This window comes from Pipra filicauda, unplaced genomic scaffold (genome assembly GCF_003945595.2).
Source record: "Pipra filicauda isolate LSUMZ 115617 unplaced genomic scaffold, ASM394559v2 scaffold196_size3971931_pilon, whole genome shotgun sequence".
Taxonomy (NCBI): domain Eukaryota; kingdom Metazoa; phylum Chordata; class Aves; order Passeriformes; family Pipridae; genus Pipra; species Pipra filicauda.
Window position 1 is genome coordinate 3,225,481 of NW_024104305.1, and position 16,313 is coordinate 3,241,793.

The window sequence follows — 16,313 nt, forward strand, 5'->3', positions numbered from 1 at the left end:
GTTTAATAATATCTGATACATCCTCTGTCTTTGAGATTATATCCTGCATTTGCAGGGCATTGACTCCATAATCTAACAGGTCTTTTCCATCTCTGACTTCTATTAGCCTATGAATTACAACAAAAGGACCATTAGGCAAACCATAATTGTGGAAACAGCCTCTGACACGTGAGACTAACTCCTGACATGGCAGGCAAAACTAAAATTAAAACACAGGCAGACAATTGAAAGGAAAGCTTTCCCTTTATCCAAGTGTTAACTTGCTTGATTGAAATCAGGAAAAAAAAAAAAACCTACTTAAGTCACAGAAAAGGCACTTTTTCTCCCCATCTTATTGGGGAAAATACCTTGTTTTGGCAGCACAGCAAGTGCTGGTTTGCCCCTGCAGGAAGGATGGGACTGGGGGGTTATTTGGGATATTTTTCTCATCTCCTGCCTCTTCCCAACCCAACTTGCCCTATGCTCTAGAGCCAGTTCTGCCAGGGAAAGTCACATATCTTGGCTTCCAGTGAGCTTTACCTGGGGAAAGATAAAACAAAAGAACCCAAAAAGCCCAGAAAAGGTAGAAATCCTCCAGCTGGAAACGCAGCCATCCTCCAGCAGCCCTGGCTAAGACACATTCCTGCAAAGGTCATGGGCTCTGAGAACAGCACAGAGGGAAGAGGAGCTGGCAGGGAAGTCCCACCCTGTAACACACCCGGGCACACGAGCTGTGCCCAGCCAGCAACGGAGCAGCTCCTCCAGCCCCAGACCCTGCTCCTGGGCTCCCTGAGGGGCCTGAGCTCAGCCTGGCCCCGGGAGCAGGTCGGGTACTGCTGTCCCCAGTGCCACAGGAGCTGCCAAAGCCAGTGCCAGCAGAAGGGCTGCAGGCACAGAGCTGGTATTGCTCCTGAGCATCCGCCCTCCCCTGGCAGCACTGCCACCCCAGCACCAACCTCAGCCACCACCAGCTCGGTCCTGCCACCCTCCTGGGGATGGCAGGGATGTGGTGTCCAGTTAAAACCGACCAAAGCCCCAGGATCCACGTGGGGTGTGTGAACAGCTGAGAGAATTCCAGCCCTACCCACCGAGCCCAGAGGCACCACACGCTGCAGTCCCCGAGCTCAGGCCTCGGGGCTCTCGGGGCTCCTGCACTGTGCTCTGCAGGTGTGCAGCTCTCCAGGGGTGTAGAGATCCAATACCACAGGTATTGGGAATGAACACACCATGGAATCACGTCCCCTCAGTCCCACCCAGGCGGGATGTCACCCCTGTGCTCGGAGAAGGGGGTTGAGACCAGCAGAGCATCCCCTGCACTGGAGTGAGCCATTCCCAACACCCTCCCCACAAAAGCCACAGCTTTCAGCTCTCTGTAATGTTTCTCCAGCTTAATTAAGAAATACTTTTCACATGACCAACTGCTCCTTTTTTCTCCATTACTTCTAACACGACTGTTTATGCAAAACACGCTCGTTAAAGACAGTTCTGCAGCATCATCTCTTCTCGCCGCTACTCGCAAAGAAAAAGCACGGGCTGATCCCTTACCTTTGCACGTCCTACGGCTTCCAAGATGCCAGGCTGGAGGAGCTGCCACCTGGAGCCAAGCCCGAGCGTCCATGTGCCGTGCCAGGCTCCGGCACAGCTGTGCCCTGCCCATGGAGCAGACTTACCACACATCTGCTCGCCCGCTCCCAGCCCTCCCGGCGCGAGAGCTGCCAATTGTGCCTCGCCGTGCCAAGCCGTGTGGCAGAGAGGTTGGGTTAGTATTTATGGAACAGAGGGATATCCAGGAGGGATTAGGAGGACTCTCAAGATCACTTCTGTTTGCCACTCGAGCGGGGTTTGAAAACGGGTCTTTTCAAATGGCAGCGAGTGAAATTATCCATTTCTGCCACAACACGCTCGGAGCCACAGCAACACTTGCATTGAAAAATCAGTTTTCCAAGGGGGTTAGGAGTTGGCAGCAAGTGTTCTCCATGAGCTAATAGCGGCCACACCTGAATTGTTTCTCTCGTTCAAATCAAATCCTGAGGAATATCCATGCAAAGAGTCTGTTGGCCAAACAGAATCCATGGAGAAGAACCTGGCAAATCCCACTCGGGTTAAACAGGGAAGTGTCACCCACTGGCGGTTGTGCCACACTCATTGTCATCACCTGCTGCACTTCAGAGCCACCAGCTCCTGAAAAAGGCAGGAGCAGTGCAGGACACAACCCTGCAGGAGCAGGAGGAGTGGTAGGAAGTGGTAGAAATGTTAATATTGACTCTCTCACAAATACAACCCCCCAGAACAGGCTGCTGGGCACTGCCTTCCCCTGGCCCCCCCCAGGGTGCTCCCTCTCACCCCTTCACCTCAGAGCACACACCCAGCTTTACTTTCACGGAAACACTAAGGTTGGAAAAGACCTTAAAGGTTGGAAAAATGCTCCCAGTCAGCCCCTTCTTGATTTCTCTTTCAAACAGGACTTTGTTAGACACTGCATTGGAAGTTCCAGCGTGTTCCCATCTCCATTTCCACACTCTGAGCTGAAATTCAGTCTAAACCAGGGGATTCCACAGCACAGCTTCTTCTGCACCAAGAGAACCAACCCCTCCTATTGTACTTTCCTGTTTTCCTAAATAAAGATCACTGTGCTATTAATCCTAATTAAAGATTGGCTTAAGCTGTGAAGGATTTGGGGCTACACAAATAAAACCAACAAGATTTCTTCCTGGAAATTGGAAATGCACTCCAGCACAGACACCTAGGAATGTTCTCTGGGCTTGTGTGTCCTCTGGTCACTGCAGGGAACAAACCTGCTCCAGGTTTCCATGGCACAGGTATTGCTGGGATTACAGTACTACCAGTTTCTCTCCAGCCCCTGGTTTACCGAACCTGTGACTTCCTCCCTGGGACGCCCCCAAAGGCAGAGAGCAGATGTTTGGAATTCAATTTAGCACAACCTCACTAATATCAGTAACTTTTTCCTAATAACTTCATGTCCTTAACTCGCATTTGCTTTGCAAATCTGCTAAAAATACAACCCTAAAGCATTTTAGGGAATGTGCATTTCTCCCCGTGGCCCTGCTGCTCACTTACAGATGATGGAAGTGTTGTGAACACATGGAATGTATTTGTTTGTGTCAGGAAATGCCATGAAATAAAAACATAGCAGTTCTTTCAGTTCTATAAACTCCATCTTCAGGAATTACCACAGAGTCATTTTTATAGAGATTTTCAGGAAAAAAAGATATGTCAATATGTGACTTGAAATTAATTTGTAACAGGCTCACAAAACACACAACTGTGTTTTATTGTCCTTCCTTGTGCTCTCTGTAAAAAAACCAGATTATTCATTATATAAATAGCATAAATACATGATTTGGGGGTTCTATTCTTTGGGACCCTCAATCATTTACATTTTATAAAATGGTATGATGTTGTGCTGACTAGTCCTGAGTTGCAGCAGTTTATTGATACCATGTACTCACATGTGTAAGGTTGAAAAATTCATGGCCAGATACTGCAATCACACTACTCAAGAATCATGTCCCTTTTCCTTGGGCACATCCAGGGAAACACCCAATTTTACAGCAAAACCAGAAAAAAAAACACGTGATAGCATCTGATCACTTCGTCTCTCAAAATGCTTAATGGCAGCTGTGGGGAAACGTGTTCTGAAAAAGAGAGTCCTGAACCTCCACTAAGTAACTGCAGAGACAAACCCCCCAAAACCCCCCGTTTGCAGGAGCAGCCGGTCCTGGTTCTGTGGGCTCAGCAGATTCCTGCTCTTACACTCGTGTTTGCCATTTTGTACAACAGGAGAGCAAAGCTGCCAAAACTGAGGGTCCCAGACCACTGAAATGGCTGTGAAAGGGAACTCTGAACAAGGTAACGATGGCACAGCTGCTACACAAAGGACTTTCAGAACCACAGGATCACACAGTCCCAGAACGGTTTGGGTTGGAAGGTTAAAGCTCATCTCATTCTGCCGTCCCAGGTTGCTCCAAGCCCACCCAGCCTGGCCTTGGACACTTCCAGGGATGCAGGGGCAGCCACAGCTGCTCTGCGGGCTGGCAGGGAGTGAGTGGAGATAAAAACAGAAGAAATATTTGGGACAAAAAAAAAAAAAGTCAACCTGTGCAAAGCAGGGACAAGTGTCAGAGAAGGAGCTTTAGAAGGAATCCTACAGGATTGGCCATGTTGGTGCCAGAGGAGTGATGTCTGCACGGGCAGGTACCAAACACCTGCAGAAAAGCCACTGCAAGTGCCCAGAGGAGTGTGGCCCCTGCCCCTGTGCAGCACAGAGTCCCACCTGGCACATGAGGGGCTCTGGCCCTCCTCCCCCGTGCCAGGGAACTGTGGGATGCAGCATCCCTGCCCACCACCTCGGCCACGCTGCCTCCATCACTGCCCAGCTGTTCTCTGCCTGCCAAGACAGACCCAGCACAACCCAGTGGAAATTAAGGCCATGCTTTTGATCCAAACAGCAAACCCACCCTCTTCCAGCAGTGGCTCTGCCCCCCACGCCGTGACCCGAGCCCATCCCTGGCTCCCGGTGCCGCTCCCTCCCCAGAGACAGAACATTTCCAGAGGGGCTGGCGGCGGCCGCTCGCTCCTCCCGCAGCCGAGCCCCCCCATCCTTGGCCTTTTAAGTTTAGCTCCAGAGCTTGTCGCTTCCCTTTATCTCTTCATGAAGCAGCTGGAGGGTGCCTGGGTTTGAGGTGGGTACCTGAACCGCTCTGGAGAGCAGAGCCAGCGCCGCGGGCCCTGCCCTGTCCCCGCCGAACCCACCGAGCGGCACCGGCACCGCGCCAGGACTGGCACAGCACCCACCGGCACCGCACCCACCGGCACAGCACCCACCGGCACAGCACCCACCGGCACAGCACCCACCGGCACCGCACCCACCGGCACCGCGCCAGGACCAGCATAGCACCCACCGGCACCGCGCCAGGACCAGCATAGCACCCACCGGCACCGCACCCACCGGCACCGCGCCAGGACCGGCACAGCACCCACCGGCACCGCACCAGAGCAGCTCCCTCGGGGCCCACACACAGGCACTGCCCCGGCACTGCAAACCCCAACCATTTCCACAGGTTCTGTTGGGAGCACACAGAGAAGACTTTTGGCCGTTGGTTCTACACCTGCATCACGTTCCGTTGTCTGCAGTTCTGACTGGGCTGTTGCAGTCCACTGTGCAATTCACTTGGAACATTAAAATGACAGAATAATTGAAATTTTGGGTTGATGTCTCTCTCTCTAGAAAACCACATTAGTCAAGAAAAATGATCTAAGTGATGTTATTTACTGTTTTTAACACGTGCAGGCCCCTGTGCCTTCAATAAGACACCCAGCAAGCATTAAAAGCTGCTTTTGCCTGTGCTGTAGAGCAGATGCATCCAATTAAAGCCATTAATTCAACCACCAAAGCCCAAGTACTGCAATCTAGAGCATCAACCCAGCACACACAGCAACAACCAGCACCTACCAAAATCCCACCACAGTGACCCCCACTGCCGGGGTCAGGGGGAATGGGCTCCAACCCTGCCAAGGGGTTACACAAAAGCTGAGTGTCCACACACAAAACTTGTTTAAACATCATGTCTCCTGAACAGAAACATTCCTCTGAATTAAACTCTTCCACCTCACGAAAGCAGCTCAATCGTAAGTGAGGGAGCTGAGGAGGAAGAGATGAACAAACACAGAACACCCAAATCACACTTGTGGAAATTCTGTCACCCTAAGGAAGGTCCCAAATTCCCAGGTGAGATTTGGTTTCTTACAGAAGATTGTACAGATTTGGATAAAAATCAGAAACTCTCTGACTAGGCACGAGGCCTGTTCAATGAGATGTGCTGTTTACACTCGTCCAAAACCAGATTTCTCCTCAGTCCCTCAGCCAGGCACCGTCCCCATCGTGCAGCAAACACCGTGCTGGGAACTCGAGCACCCCCAAACCTCCTCACTGGATCAAGCAGAGCTGCCTTGCCAGCGCTGGAATGAACCAGATACATTCCTACTGCATCTCCAGGAAGCTCCAGTCGTGCACACATCCCTCACCTTCAGATCTGGCAGATCTGTATTCCAGGCGTGCTGCTTTGGAACGAGAACACAAATCACCTGTTCTGTCAAAACGAGCTCTCCTGGTCATCCTTGCACTCCATGGAAATGCACTAATCCCGTTAAAATGCAATAATCCCATTATTTAGCTAGGCATGTACTTTAAAATAAAATGAAATTAAAAAAAAAAATGCACGAAGCTTGAGTTCTACAGATCCACCCTTGTGCCTTCAAACCACAACACCGGTGAAGGCAACTATTTCCTGCTAAAACAGGGGAGCAAAGACAGGAGGAAAACAGGAAAACAGAGAAAACACACCATATAGAAAATGTCAAATATGTCAAAACATTCATGAATACCAACATCTCCCTCTGCACCGTCCCCAGCTGCAAAGGTTACTTAGGGCTAACGTTTCAGCAAGTGCAGATTATGCAGCGCTGGGTTTACTTATACATAAAAAAAATCAGCTACAGGTGCATCTGAAGTGCCTTTTGCATGCAGCCAGCCCGGGGATTTCTCCCACTGAAGGAAAGCCAGGAGGGCAAAAATCACATAAAACATGAATTTGCCAACTCTGACTATCCCAGACCTAAATTCCCCCGGCTGCTCCCGGTGTTTGCGACACGTGCAACGAGGATAATCAGGGAAAGGACTAAAAGCAAGTGTTGCCGATTGCAACCCCAAACTAATAAAGCTCCTGCCCAGGTCTCGTGCCTGCAGCAATTCATCTCCGGGAAAGGCAGGTTCGGAACACGGCCTGACACTTCCCTGTCCCCAAGTCACTGACGGAGAATTATATGGGAATTATATCAGCCCAGTTTCATGGGACTGGGAGCACAACACGCCCAGGACAACGTGGCGTCGTCCAGGCCCTCGGACAAACGGAGCTGAAATTAAATGTCACAAGTGGAACACGACAGACTGTGCGAGCAAACCCCCGACCTGGATCCACCCCGGTTCGCCTGTCAAGTTTGGAAATCTCGGCATGTTTGTGAAAACTGTGCCTTGGTGTAACCTCCTCATCCATCAACACCAGGAGGAGAAAGGTGCCCTGCTCTGCCTCAGCAGTGAGACCCTCCCTGGCTGAGGCTTTCACTGGGAACACAAGTGTGACTCAGACAGAGCAAGCAGGCTCCATTCTCACACATCAGTGCAGCAGAGGAGCGAGTCTGTAGAAAACAGTGCAATTGTACAAGCAAAAAAAAGTTGGGTTCAAATCATCCCAGTGGGCTGATGACAAACCACAGAACCCGACCTCCCGAGGGAACAAACCAGGACAGGTCTGGCTGCTCCTCACACCAGCCCAGCAGAACGAGCAGTAACAAATTCCAGCAGCAGCAGCACAGAGCTAAAATAATTAAGATAACTATTGATCTGGAATATTGCAAGCCTGGAGAAGTGAAATCTTTTAATAAATCCTCCCATTGATACCACCAGTTAAAAATTATTCCTTCAGCTCCACATTCTGCTTTGAGCTCCCAACTCCAAACATTTTTCTGAATGTCTCTGTACAGTACTCAGTGTTTCTTCCCTGCTTCCTTGCTGTCCTTCCCTGAGCCTGCAGAACGGGGAAAGCAGGGAGCACAGAGCCTCCAGCAGCCCTTCCCTCTCCAGCCTGCCCTTTAAACAAGCCCCCCCGAACCCCTGGAAGCGTTCCCTCCCGCGTTCCCTGCCCGAGCCCACCTGGATGCCCGTGCCCAGGCAGGCAGGGTCCCTCCAGCCGCTGATCCACACAGGGCTCCTCTGCCCGGCCACCCTCCGAGCCACGGACAAGGCAGGAGCCCACCCGGGGGGCTGAGGAGAGGGGGAAACACGAGGGAAGAGGGCATGGCTGGGGGTAAAAGCCGAGGCAGGTGCGAAATGGCTGCCTGGGAAGGATAAATCCTCCTCTCCCCAGGTGCAGAGGGTTAAACCTGTTAGAAAAGTTACTGCAGAAGACGCTGAGGCAAGTGGTGGAAGCAGCTGATTTTTGGGGAGAATTGGGAGCAGGTGTGGGCATATTTAAAGGGAGGTCGAGTTGTTAAATCCTTTCTATAAACAGGTGTGCTTTTTTCCATTCAAAAACCCTTCTAAAGCATAGACATTTACACTTCTGTATCTACTCACACATATTTAGGGAATATCTATATTCCATATATATTATCTAGGTTAAAGTCACAACGACTCCAACCCCGTGTCCTTGGCAATCCCAAGCTCAAAACCCCGCTCAGCATGAATTAGGCAGCACCTAACTCTACCCCAGCCCCACTCGCTGCCCCCCGCACCCGCCTGCGGTGGGACCGACTCTTAATTCTTCTTACAACTCTTTATTTTAGGAAATTTTCACCCGGTCGAGCCGCAAAGCCCCTTCCCCGGGCGGAGTGGCTGCTCGGGGCTGTCCGCCCCGGAGGCGCAGGGGACCGGGGTGCGGGGGGTGCGGGGGGTGCGGGGCGGCGGATCGCACCGTAACTCCGTGTCCGTGGGGGTTTTTGGGTCGGGCACCGCGGGCCCCGTGGCAGAGAGCGGATTGAACCCGGCTGCGGCCGCGGAGTCCCCTCACCCTCCCGCGGGCGTTACTGAGGCCAGCGGCTGAAGTTCTGGCCATTCCCGGACGAACCACCGGAGTTTCGGTTCCCGCTCCCTCTCCACGCGTGGGAGCCCCGCGAGCACATCCCGGTCCCCCTCCCGGAGCCGGGACCCCGCGGGGCTCTGGGCGCGGTGTCGGTCCCGCCGGTGCGGAGGAGCCCCCCCGCCCTGCCCCGCAGTCCGCGGGACCCCCGAGGTTCCGGGGGGCAGCGAATTCCCCCGGTATCCGCACCCGCTTTGCTCCCCCGAGCCCCTCCGCAGCCGCGGGGGCAAGTTTAGGGATTAAATGCCTTAACTAAAGGTGTTTTCCTGAGGAATTAGCCCTCCCGAAGAAGGGATGTGCCTGAGCAAACGCCGGCGCGGGAGGAGGGAGAGAGGGATGGATGTCGCAGGATGCGGGGTCCTGACGCGGGGTCTGGATGCGGCGGGGACCGACCGCGGAAAAACCCGGGAAAGGACCAACCTCCGAGCCGCGGGTTTTCCTCCTCTTCCTCCCGCGGCGCCGGCGGCACCGAACGGGAACGGCCCCGTCCATCGGCGCTCCGGGATCGCCGCACGGGCAGAGGCTTTTGTCCCCTGGGTGCGGCGGGGGCTGCGGGGCAGCTTCGCACTTCGGCAGAAAGGAGACGAAATTCGATTCGTTTACATGTTTTATTGTTGTAAACATTAAAATTGTCTTTCTCAAAGAAAGAGTTCTCGGGAGAAAAAATAATAATAATAAGAATAATAATAATAATTATAATCCGCGTTTCTAACTGTCTCACACCATATTAAAAAAAGGCAGCGACTTTCCCGTGTGCCGAACCGGGGTATACAAAGAAAAATACCACAGAATATGGCAATATTAAAAATATTACTCGAACATAAAATAATATATTAACCGACAATTTTTAGACATAAAAAAAAAAACCCGGAACAAAACAAACCAAAAATTCAAAGTGCTCAGTAATTTCCAGGGAGTTATGTATAGTATAAGCACTCTGGAAACAGTCAAAAGCTGCTGCATGCAAGATCTGTTTAGCTTTAGACAACAAAATAATCAAGATATAAACTTCTTCTTTAATCAACATCAACAGTACATACAACACTTACAAACAAGGGGTGTCGGGCGGTGTTTACAAACACTATGTGTCCCTTTGGGGGGGGATCTCGGGGGGGTGACACTTGTTCCCACCTATTTTACAATTGAGAAAATGTTCGAAGCTTAGATAACTACCAGTCTTTATAAAAGCTACCAGACTACATAGTGTCTGAAATACTATTTATAGAATATAGACATTACTGAAATAGCAAGTGCCTATAACATTGTCACCCTGGAATCGTCATGCTTCCCTGGTATGGACAGATTGGGTTTTCTTGTCTTTATTCACCCTTTTTTTTTTTTTAAATTATTTTTTTTTTTCCCCAAACACGTTTAGCTTTTATTTTTATTTTTTTTCTAGAATTATTTTCCGTATTTCTTCATAAATAGGCACGGAATAATTTTTTAAAAAGCCAAACCACATCTGATAGATTTACAAGCCTTCTCCAATGCCACGCCACCCACGCAACGTTTGGGCTTTGGGTATATTACAGCTTTCTTTTACAGCAGAAAACTTTAGTCTTTAGGAGGGTGACACTCGTGGGTCCCTCAACACTCGGTTTGTCACCGCGTGGGTCTGAGCTGCGCGCCCGGCGTCGCCAGATTGGGTCACCTTTCCACTCAGAAGTCCTTAATAATAAATTCATTTAGAAGCCGATAATAAAAAGTTTATACCATGGTATTTGTGTAGTCCATGAGCTGCATCCATGATGCCCCAGAGCCAAAATGCCCATCGCGTTCTGCCTGCAGGAGTTCGCAACACTGGCTGGGGTGGGAGCTGGCACCCAGGGGTGCTGCTCTGGGCCCAGACCAGCTCCCCTTCAGACAGGTGGAGCTTCTCCTCGGGTCAGCGGAAGCGCACGGGGGAAGAGTCTTAAAAAGGTAAAGTGTCCAGGAAAAGTTTGTCGATTATTGCTGGCGGTGGCACCAAATCTTCCAGTTTCAGGTAGAAAATGCGCTGCAGCCCCTGCGTGCAAAGCGTGCGGAGTTCGGGGAGCTTCCCCAAGAGTTTGGACAAATAGTTGGGGCGATTCAGGCCCCCGTTATTGAAAGTCACGTGGTCTTTGAGACAATTTACAATCTTGTTCTGAAGCTCTTCCACCCTCTTGGGTTCCTTCAGCCCGTGCCTCTCTGCAAAGAGAAGGGTGCGGGACGTTACGGGTCTGACACGGAGAAAGGTGGGCGAGGGAACAGGAGCAGGCAGGAAGGGGGGACACTGACCTGTCACCATGGCCAGGGCAGCGATGCAGGAGAAGGCAGAGATGTCGATGTTCATGTTTTGCAAGTTGGAGGAAAACTCCACAATGGAATCGATCCACTCCCCGAAGCCACGGACGCACTGCAACCGGTGCAGGACCACCCCGTTGCAGAAGATTAGCTTCCCCTCCACGGGGTTGGACCTGGAAGGAAGGGGACAACCCCAAAATGAACTGATGGATGAATGAGAGAGGGAGGAAAATTAGACAGAAAGAAAAAAATGAAGGAAGAGGATGAGAGAAAAAAAGACAAAGGATTAAAAAAAAAAAAAGAGAGAGAATGAGCAAAAGGAAGGAAGGGAGAGAAGGAAGGGAAAGAAGGAAGGGAGAGAAGGATAAAATAAAGAGAGTGAAAAAGAAAAAGAAAAGAAGAGGAAAGAAATTTTAAAAAAATAAGAAAGGAGAAGATGAGGAGAGAAAAGCTAAACAACTAATTACTTGAGGAGCAATAAATGAAGGATTTAAGAGGCACCTAATTACCAAGGAGTTAATAAAATGCAGATCAGTGGACCTTGAAAGGGTCTGGCTCCCTGGTCGCCCCTCACCTGTACGCCAACCGCAGCACGAACAGCTCCAGGAAGGCAGACTCGAAGAGCAGGTCCTGGTCCGTTTTGGGGAGGTCGGTGAAGCCGGGGATTTTTTCTGCCCACCCTCGGATGATCTCCATGGAGCCGGTCAGGAGATCATAGAACTGCTGGATGTGCTGGGTGTCGTCACCGCTCAGCTGGTAGTCGGGGTTAGCCTGGAACTGGAAATTCATTTTAAAAAGCCCTTAATGAGGTTCTCTAAAGTCTATAACCCGTGAAATTGCTCACCCCATCCCCGGCCAGGGAGCGGGCTGGGATAACAATTAAACCTCTCTCTGACCGGTGAGGAAATTAGATGTTCCGGGGCAATTAATTCGATTAGGAACGGCGCTCCGAGGCCGCCGCTCTGCGTGCGCGGGGGCCCGATCCCGGGGCGGCGCTGGGGCCGGCGGGGCTGAGCCGAGCCCCGGGACCGGCGGGGCTGAGCCGAGCCCCGGGACCGGCGGGGCTGAGCCGAGCCCCGGGACCGGCGGGGCTGAGCCGAGCCCCGGGACCGGCGGGGCTGAGCCGAGCCCCGGGACCGGCGGGGCGGAGCCGAGCCCCGGGACCGGCGGGGCTGAGCCGAGCCCCGGGACCGGCGGGCCGAGCCCGGACCGCGGGGCTGAGCCCCGGACCACGAGCCCGGGGGGGGCTGGCCGGGCTGAGCGGCCCGGGACCGGCGGGGCTAGCCGAGCCCCGTGACCGGTGGGAGCCCCGACCGAGCCGACCCGGGACCGGCGGGGCTGAGCCGAGCCACGGGACCGGCGGGGCTGAGCCGAGCCCCGGCCGCCCGGCAGCGCTGCGGTGCCGGTGCGGGTGCGGTGCGGCGGCGGCCCCGGCGGGGCGGGCAGAGCTCCGAGCCCCGGCTCTCCTCCCGCAGCGGCCGCGGGGCCGCCGGCCCCCCCTCCCCGGGCGGCGGCGGCGGGGTCCCTCCGCGAGCTCGGTGCCGCTTACCCGGGAATAGTCCAGGCTGGTCATAGCCGGGTTGGAGTCGACATGGGCTCTCACCAGCGCACTGATCAGACTCACCGGGGGAGAGGGGGGAGAGGGCTCCTGGGGGCTCTTCGGTTTGGACGGCAAGCGGCCCCGCCGGCCTTTTAGGCTGTCTGTGCGCACCACTGCAAGAGAGAGCGGGGTCAGCGCGGCCCGCGGGGAGCGCTCGGGGCGGGCGGGCGGACGGACGGACGGACGGACACTCACCCTCCTTGACCATGCCGACGGCCAGGCACTTCTGGAAGCGGCAGTACTGGCAGCGGTTGCGCCGGCGCTTGTCCACCGGGCAGTTCTTGTTGGCCAGACACACGTACTTGGCGTTCTTCTGCACCGTGCGCTGCGGGACGGGGCGGGACGGGCGGGCTGAGCGGCCGGACGGGGCTGCGGGCCCCGATCCCGCTCCCGCACCGCCGCCACCGCCGCTCCCGCCTTTATTTTCTTATCCCCTGTTTTCCCCTCGTTTTTCTTTTCCCCTTTCCCCCTGTATTTTCTTTTCAGTTTTTGCCTTTATTTTCTCCCCTTTCCTCCCTTATTTTGTTTTCCCGGTTTTATTTTTCCCCCTTTATATTCTTTTCCCTTTTCCTTTTTATTTTCTTTTCCATTTTACACTTTATTTTCTTTTCCCTTTTCCCTTTTATTTTCTTTTCCTTTTTTTCTCCTTTTATCTTTATTTTCTTCCTCCTTTTCTATCTTTATTTCCCTTCCCCCTTTTTTCCTTTCTTTTTCCTTTTTTAAAATTTCCTTTTCCATTTTTCCTTTATTTCCTTTCTCCTTTATTCTTCCCTTTTTTCTTCTCACCTTGTAAAATTTATTTTCTTTTCCTTTTTTTTCCTTTATTTCCCTTTCCCCCTTAATTTCTTTTCCCTTTTCCCCCCTCCATTCCTTTTCCCCCCTTCATTTCCTTTTCCCTTTTCTCTCTTCCCCCCACCCCTTTCTTTTCCTTTCTTTTTTTTTTCCTGGGCATTTAACAGGAGCAAATTGACAGCGTTAACATCCGAGGTAACCTCGCAGCTCCTGGCCGTGTTTTATATGCCAAGAGGAGGGAAGGAGACGCTCGGTAAATACAAATCCGTGGGCATTCATATTATTTACATTCCTTGGAGACCTTCTCTATTTAAAATGATAAGATTATTCAATCAGGATGGTGAAATAAAGAGATCACTTAATTTTACCACAGGGAATTCTGTTCCACATGGTTAGCTCAGACGCAGTTCTCTGTCCTAACCGATTTCCATCTGCGGGCTCCTCGCCCCGCCGGGTCCCCCGCTGCCCGACGCCCTGCCTGCACCCTGCCCGTGCCCTGCCTGCACACTGTCCTGCACCCTGTCCCTGCTCTGCCTGCTCCCTGCCTGCCCGCTGTCCTGGTCTCTGCCTGCCCACTGTCCTGCACCTTGTCCCTGCTCTGCCTGCTCCCTGCCTGCCCGCTGTCCCGGTCCCCGCCTGCCCGCTGTCCCGGTCCCTGCCCTCCCTGCCTGCCCCCTGCCCACGCCCTGCCCTGGCGCCGGGTGCCCCCCGTGCCCGCGTACCTTGAAGAAGCCCTTGCAGCCCTCGCAGGTGCGCACGCCGTAGTGCTGGCAGGCCGCGTTGTCCCCGCAGACGGCGCAGAGCCCCTCGTTGGACGGGGACCCCCGCGAGGGCGGCGAGGGCACCTGGCTGTCCAGCAGCTGCGGCGCGTGGCCCAGCTGCAGCCCGGGGAAGGCCATGGACGGCTGCTTGCGGATGGGGTTGGGCACGGCGAAGGCCTGCCCGTCCACGCCGTGGTGCGGCCCGGCCGGCTCGGGGGTCATGGGCACGTGCAGGGGCCCGTCAAAGCGCATCTGGCAGCTGGACACGGGCGTGCCGGGGGGAGACTGCTTGAAGGAGAAGAGGGAGAGGCGGGACACGGGCGTTTTGCGCTGCTCGATCATGTGCGTGGTGGCCACGTAGTTGGGGTGGAAGTTGTGCAGGGAGCCGGGATCGTCCCACACGGGGCCGTGCTGCACCTGGAAGCCGGGCGTGGAGGGAGTCGGGGGCGACGAGGGCTTGTAGTAGACGGAGCCCGAGTGGGACATCATCTCCTCGGACTGGGGGGGCAGGTGGCCGTGCTGCTGGTAGCCGTGCATCTGAATGTCTTCCACCTTAATGGAGGACTGCTGTCCCGACAGGGGCATTTGGTACAAGCACGGGGGCTTCACGTCGTAGCTTGTGTTGTAGTTGTCCATAAAGGTACTGAAGCTGGGGAGAGAAGTGGTGGCAGTGATTTCAGTGTTGGTGAGGTCCATGCTAAACTTGACAAACTCCGGAGTTAGGAAATCGGAGCTGTATTCTCCCGAGGAGTGGTAGCTGTAGCTCTGGGAGGCCGGGCTGGCTCCTTGAGGCGAGGACCCATACTGAGCCTGAACACAGGGCATGGCTGCAAACGAAACAGCGTCAGGTAGACTCGGCCCGCGCCGCCCCGCACCGCCCCGCGCCGGGCACCGCGGGGGCGAGCGGAGGGTTCCCGCTGCCCCCGGCCCGCCGGGGCCGCGGAGCCGCGGGGCCGGAGCGCACCAACCTTCAGCCGAGGGAGCGGCGGTGTCGGGGCAGCCGGGGGCGGACAGCGTCGGAGCGCGGCGGGGAGCGAGGAGTCCGCGGGGTCACAGCGCGGCGGCGGCTCCAGCCTGCCCGGGCCGACGGCTGAGAGACAGGGATGGGCGGTCAGGGATGGACACACGGACCGCCGGTCGCGGACGGACACATGGACCGCCGGTCGGGCAGCCGGGGTGGGGCACAGACACATGGAACCGGCGAGCGGGACAGACACACGGAGCCGCCGGTCACGCACATGGGGACGGGGCAGACATACTGGTGGGAGGACAGACACACGGACTCGCTCGTACAGCGACAAACCCAGGGACACGGGACTCGAGACAGACCCACGGCCCCGCCGGGGAGGCCCAGGGGGAGCCCCAGCTGCGGACCCGCGGGGTGCGGGAGCAGAGCCACCCCGCGCCCACGAGCAGCGGGTTTGGGGGCGGTTTGGGTTCTTTTCCCTGTAAGCGGGCAGGAATCTCCCGGCGGGCGGACGGGCTGTCAGCGGCACCCGGTGCCGTGTCCGCTTCTCCATCCCACCGGGAACACGCGGCGCGTCCCCGGGGGAGCGGGTGAGGCGCGGGGGGTCCCCCGGAGGTGGCGGTGCGGGTGACAGCCGGCGCGGGTGACAGCCGGCGGGGCGGACCCGGCACACCGCGGCGGCTCCGCCGGTGACAGCGCGACCCGACCCGTGCGGGGACCAGTGCGGGACCCGCCGGCGGGTGGGATGGGACGGGACCGGGCGGGCGCGCTCCCCGTGCCTCGCGCGCGGGACCCCGTTCGGGACGGGCTGCGGGACGGGACGGGACGGGACGGGACGGGACGGGACGGGACGGGACGGACGGACGGACAGGCACTCACCGGGAGCGGAGCGCGGAGCGGGGCGCGCGCCGCGGTGCGGGCGGGCGGTGCGGGCGGGCGCGGCGAACAGCGCTGTGCGGCGCGGGCGGCCGGACTGTGCCCGCCCGCAATGTGCCTTTGTTTATGTGGCCGCGGCGCCGCCGACCAACGTGCGCCGCGAGCCCCCGCGCGTCACCGCGCGTCAGCGCGTGCGGCCAATCAGCGCCGCCGGGGCCCGCCCCGGACACGCCCCCCCGCGCGCCAGCGCGCCCTTTTGGTAAGTTTCCGACCGGTGACGTCACGCGGTGGGACACGCCCCGGCCACGCGCGGGGCGGGGGCGTGGCCTCATTTGCATAGAAGGCGGGGCCGCCCCTGCCCCCCCGCGCGCGTCACCGTGACGTGACGGCCCGGAATAGCGCGGGTGGGACCCCGGCCT

General features: G+C 55.6%; 1 protein-coding gene across 6 annotated transcripts; it reads right to left on the reverse strand.

Annotated features, from left to right (window-relative positions):
- Positions 1-9,222: 9,222 nt before the first annotated feature.
- On the reverse strand, positions 9,223-15,937 carry NR4A2 (nuclear receptor subfamily 4 group A member 2). Of its 6 annotated transcripts, XM_039380511.1 has the most exons (9): positions 15,898-15,937; positions 15,020-15,141; positions 14,469-14,878; positions 14,013-14,336; positions 12,694-12,823; positions 12,448-12,611; positions 11,473-11,675; positions 10,893-11,101; positions 9,223-10,802 (listed from the first exon to the last, which is right to left on the reverse strand). In XM_039380511.1, exons 3-9 carry the CDS (start codon positions 14,874-14,876, stop codon positions 10,546-10,548), a joined length of 1,695 nt encoding a protein of 564 aa, XP_039236445.1. In that variant the 5' UTR covers positions 14,877-14,878; positions 15,020-15,141; positions 15,898-15,937; the 3' UTR covers positions 9,223-10,545. The 6 variants fall into 6 exon arrangements, with proteins under 6 accessions (XP_039236445.1, XP_039236444.1, XP_039236443.1 ...); XM_039380510.1 differs by having other exon boundaries at positions 12,523-12,611; positions 14,013-14,878; XM_039380509.1 differs by having other exon boundaries at positions 10,893-11,071; positions 14,013-14,878.
- Positions 15,938-16,313: the final 376 nt, after the last annotated feature.

Bases quoted from the DNA above. Each gene is read 5' to 3' on its own strand.
- NR4A2 (XM_039380508.1), bottom strand. From the start codon at position 14,876: ATGCCCTGTGTTCAGGCTCAGTATGGGTCCTCGCCTCAAGGAGCCAGC. The intron at 12,824-14,012 runs GTACGCGGGCAC...CCCGTCCCGCAG, and splicing joins GCTGCAAGGGCTTCTTCAAG to CGCACGGTGCAGAAGAACGC. The intron at 10,803-10,892 runs GTCAGTGTCCCC...TTCTCTTTGCAG, and splicing joins TGCCCTGGCCATGGTGACAG to AGAGGCACGGGCTGAAGGAA.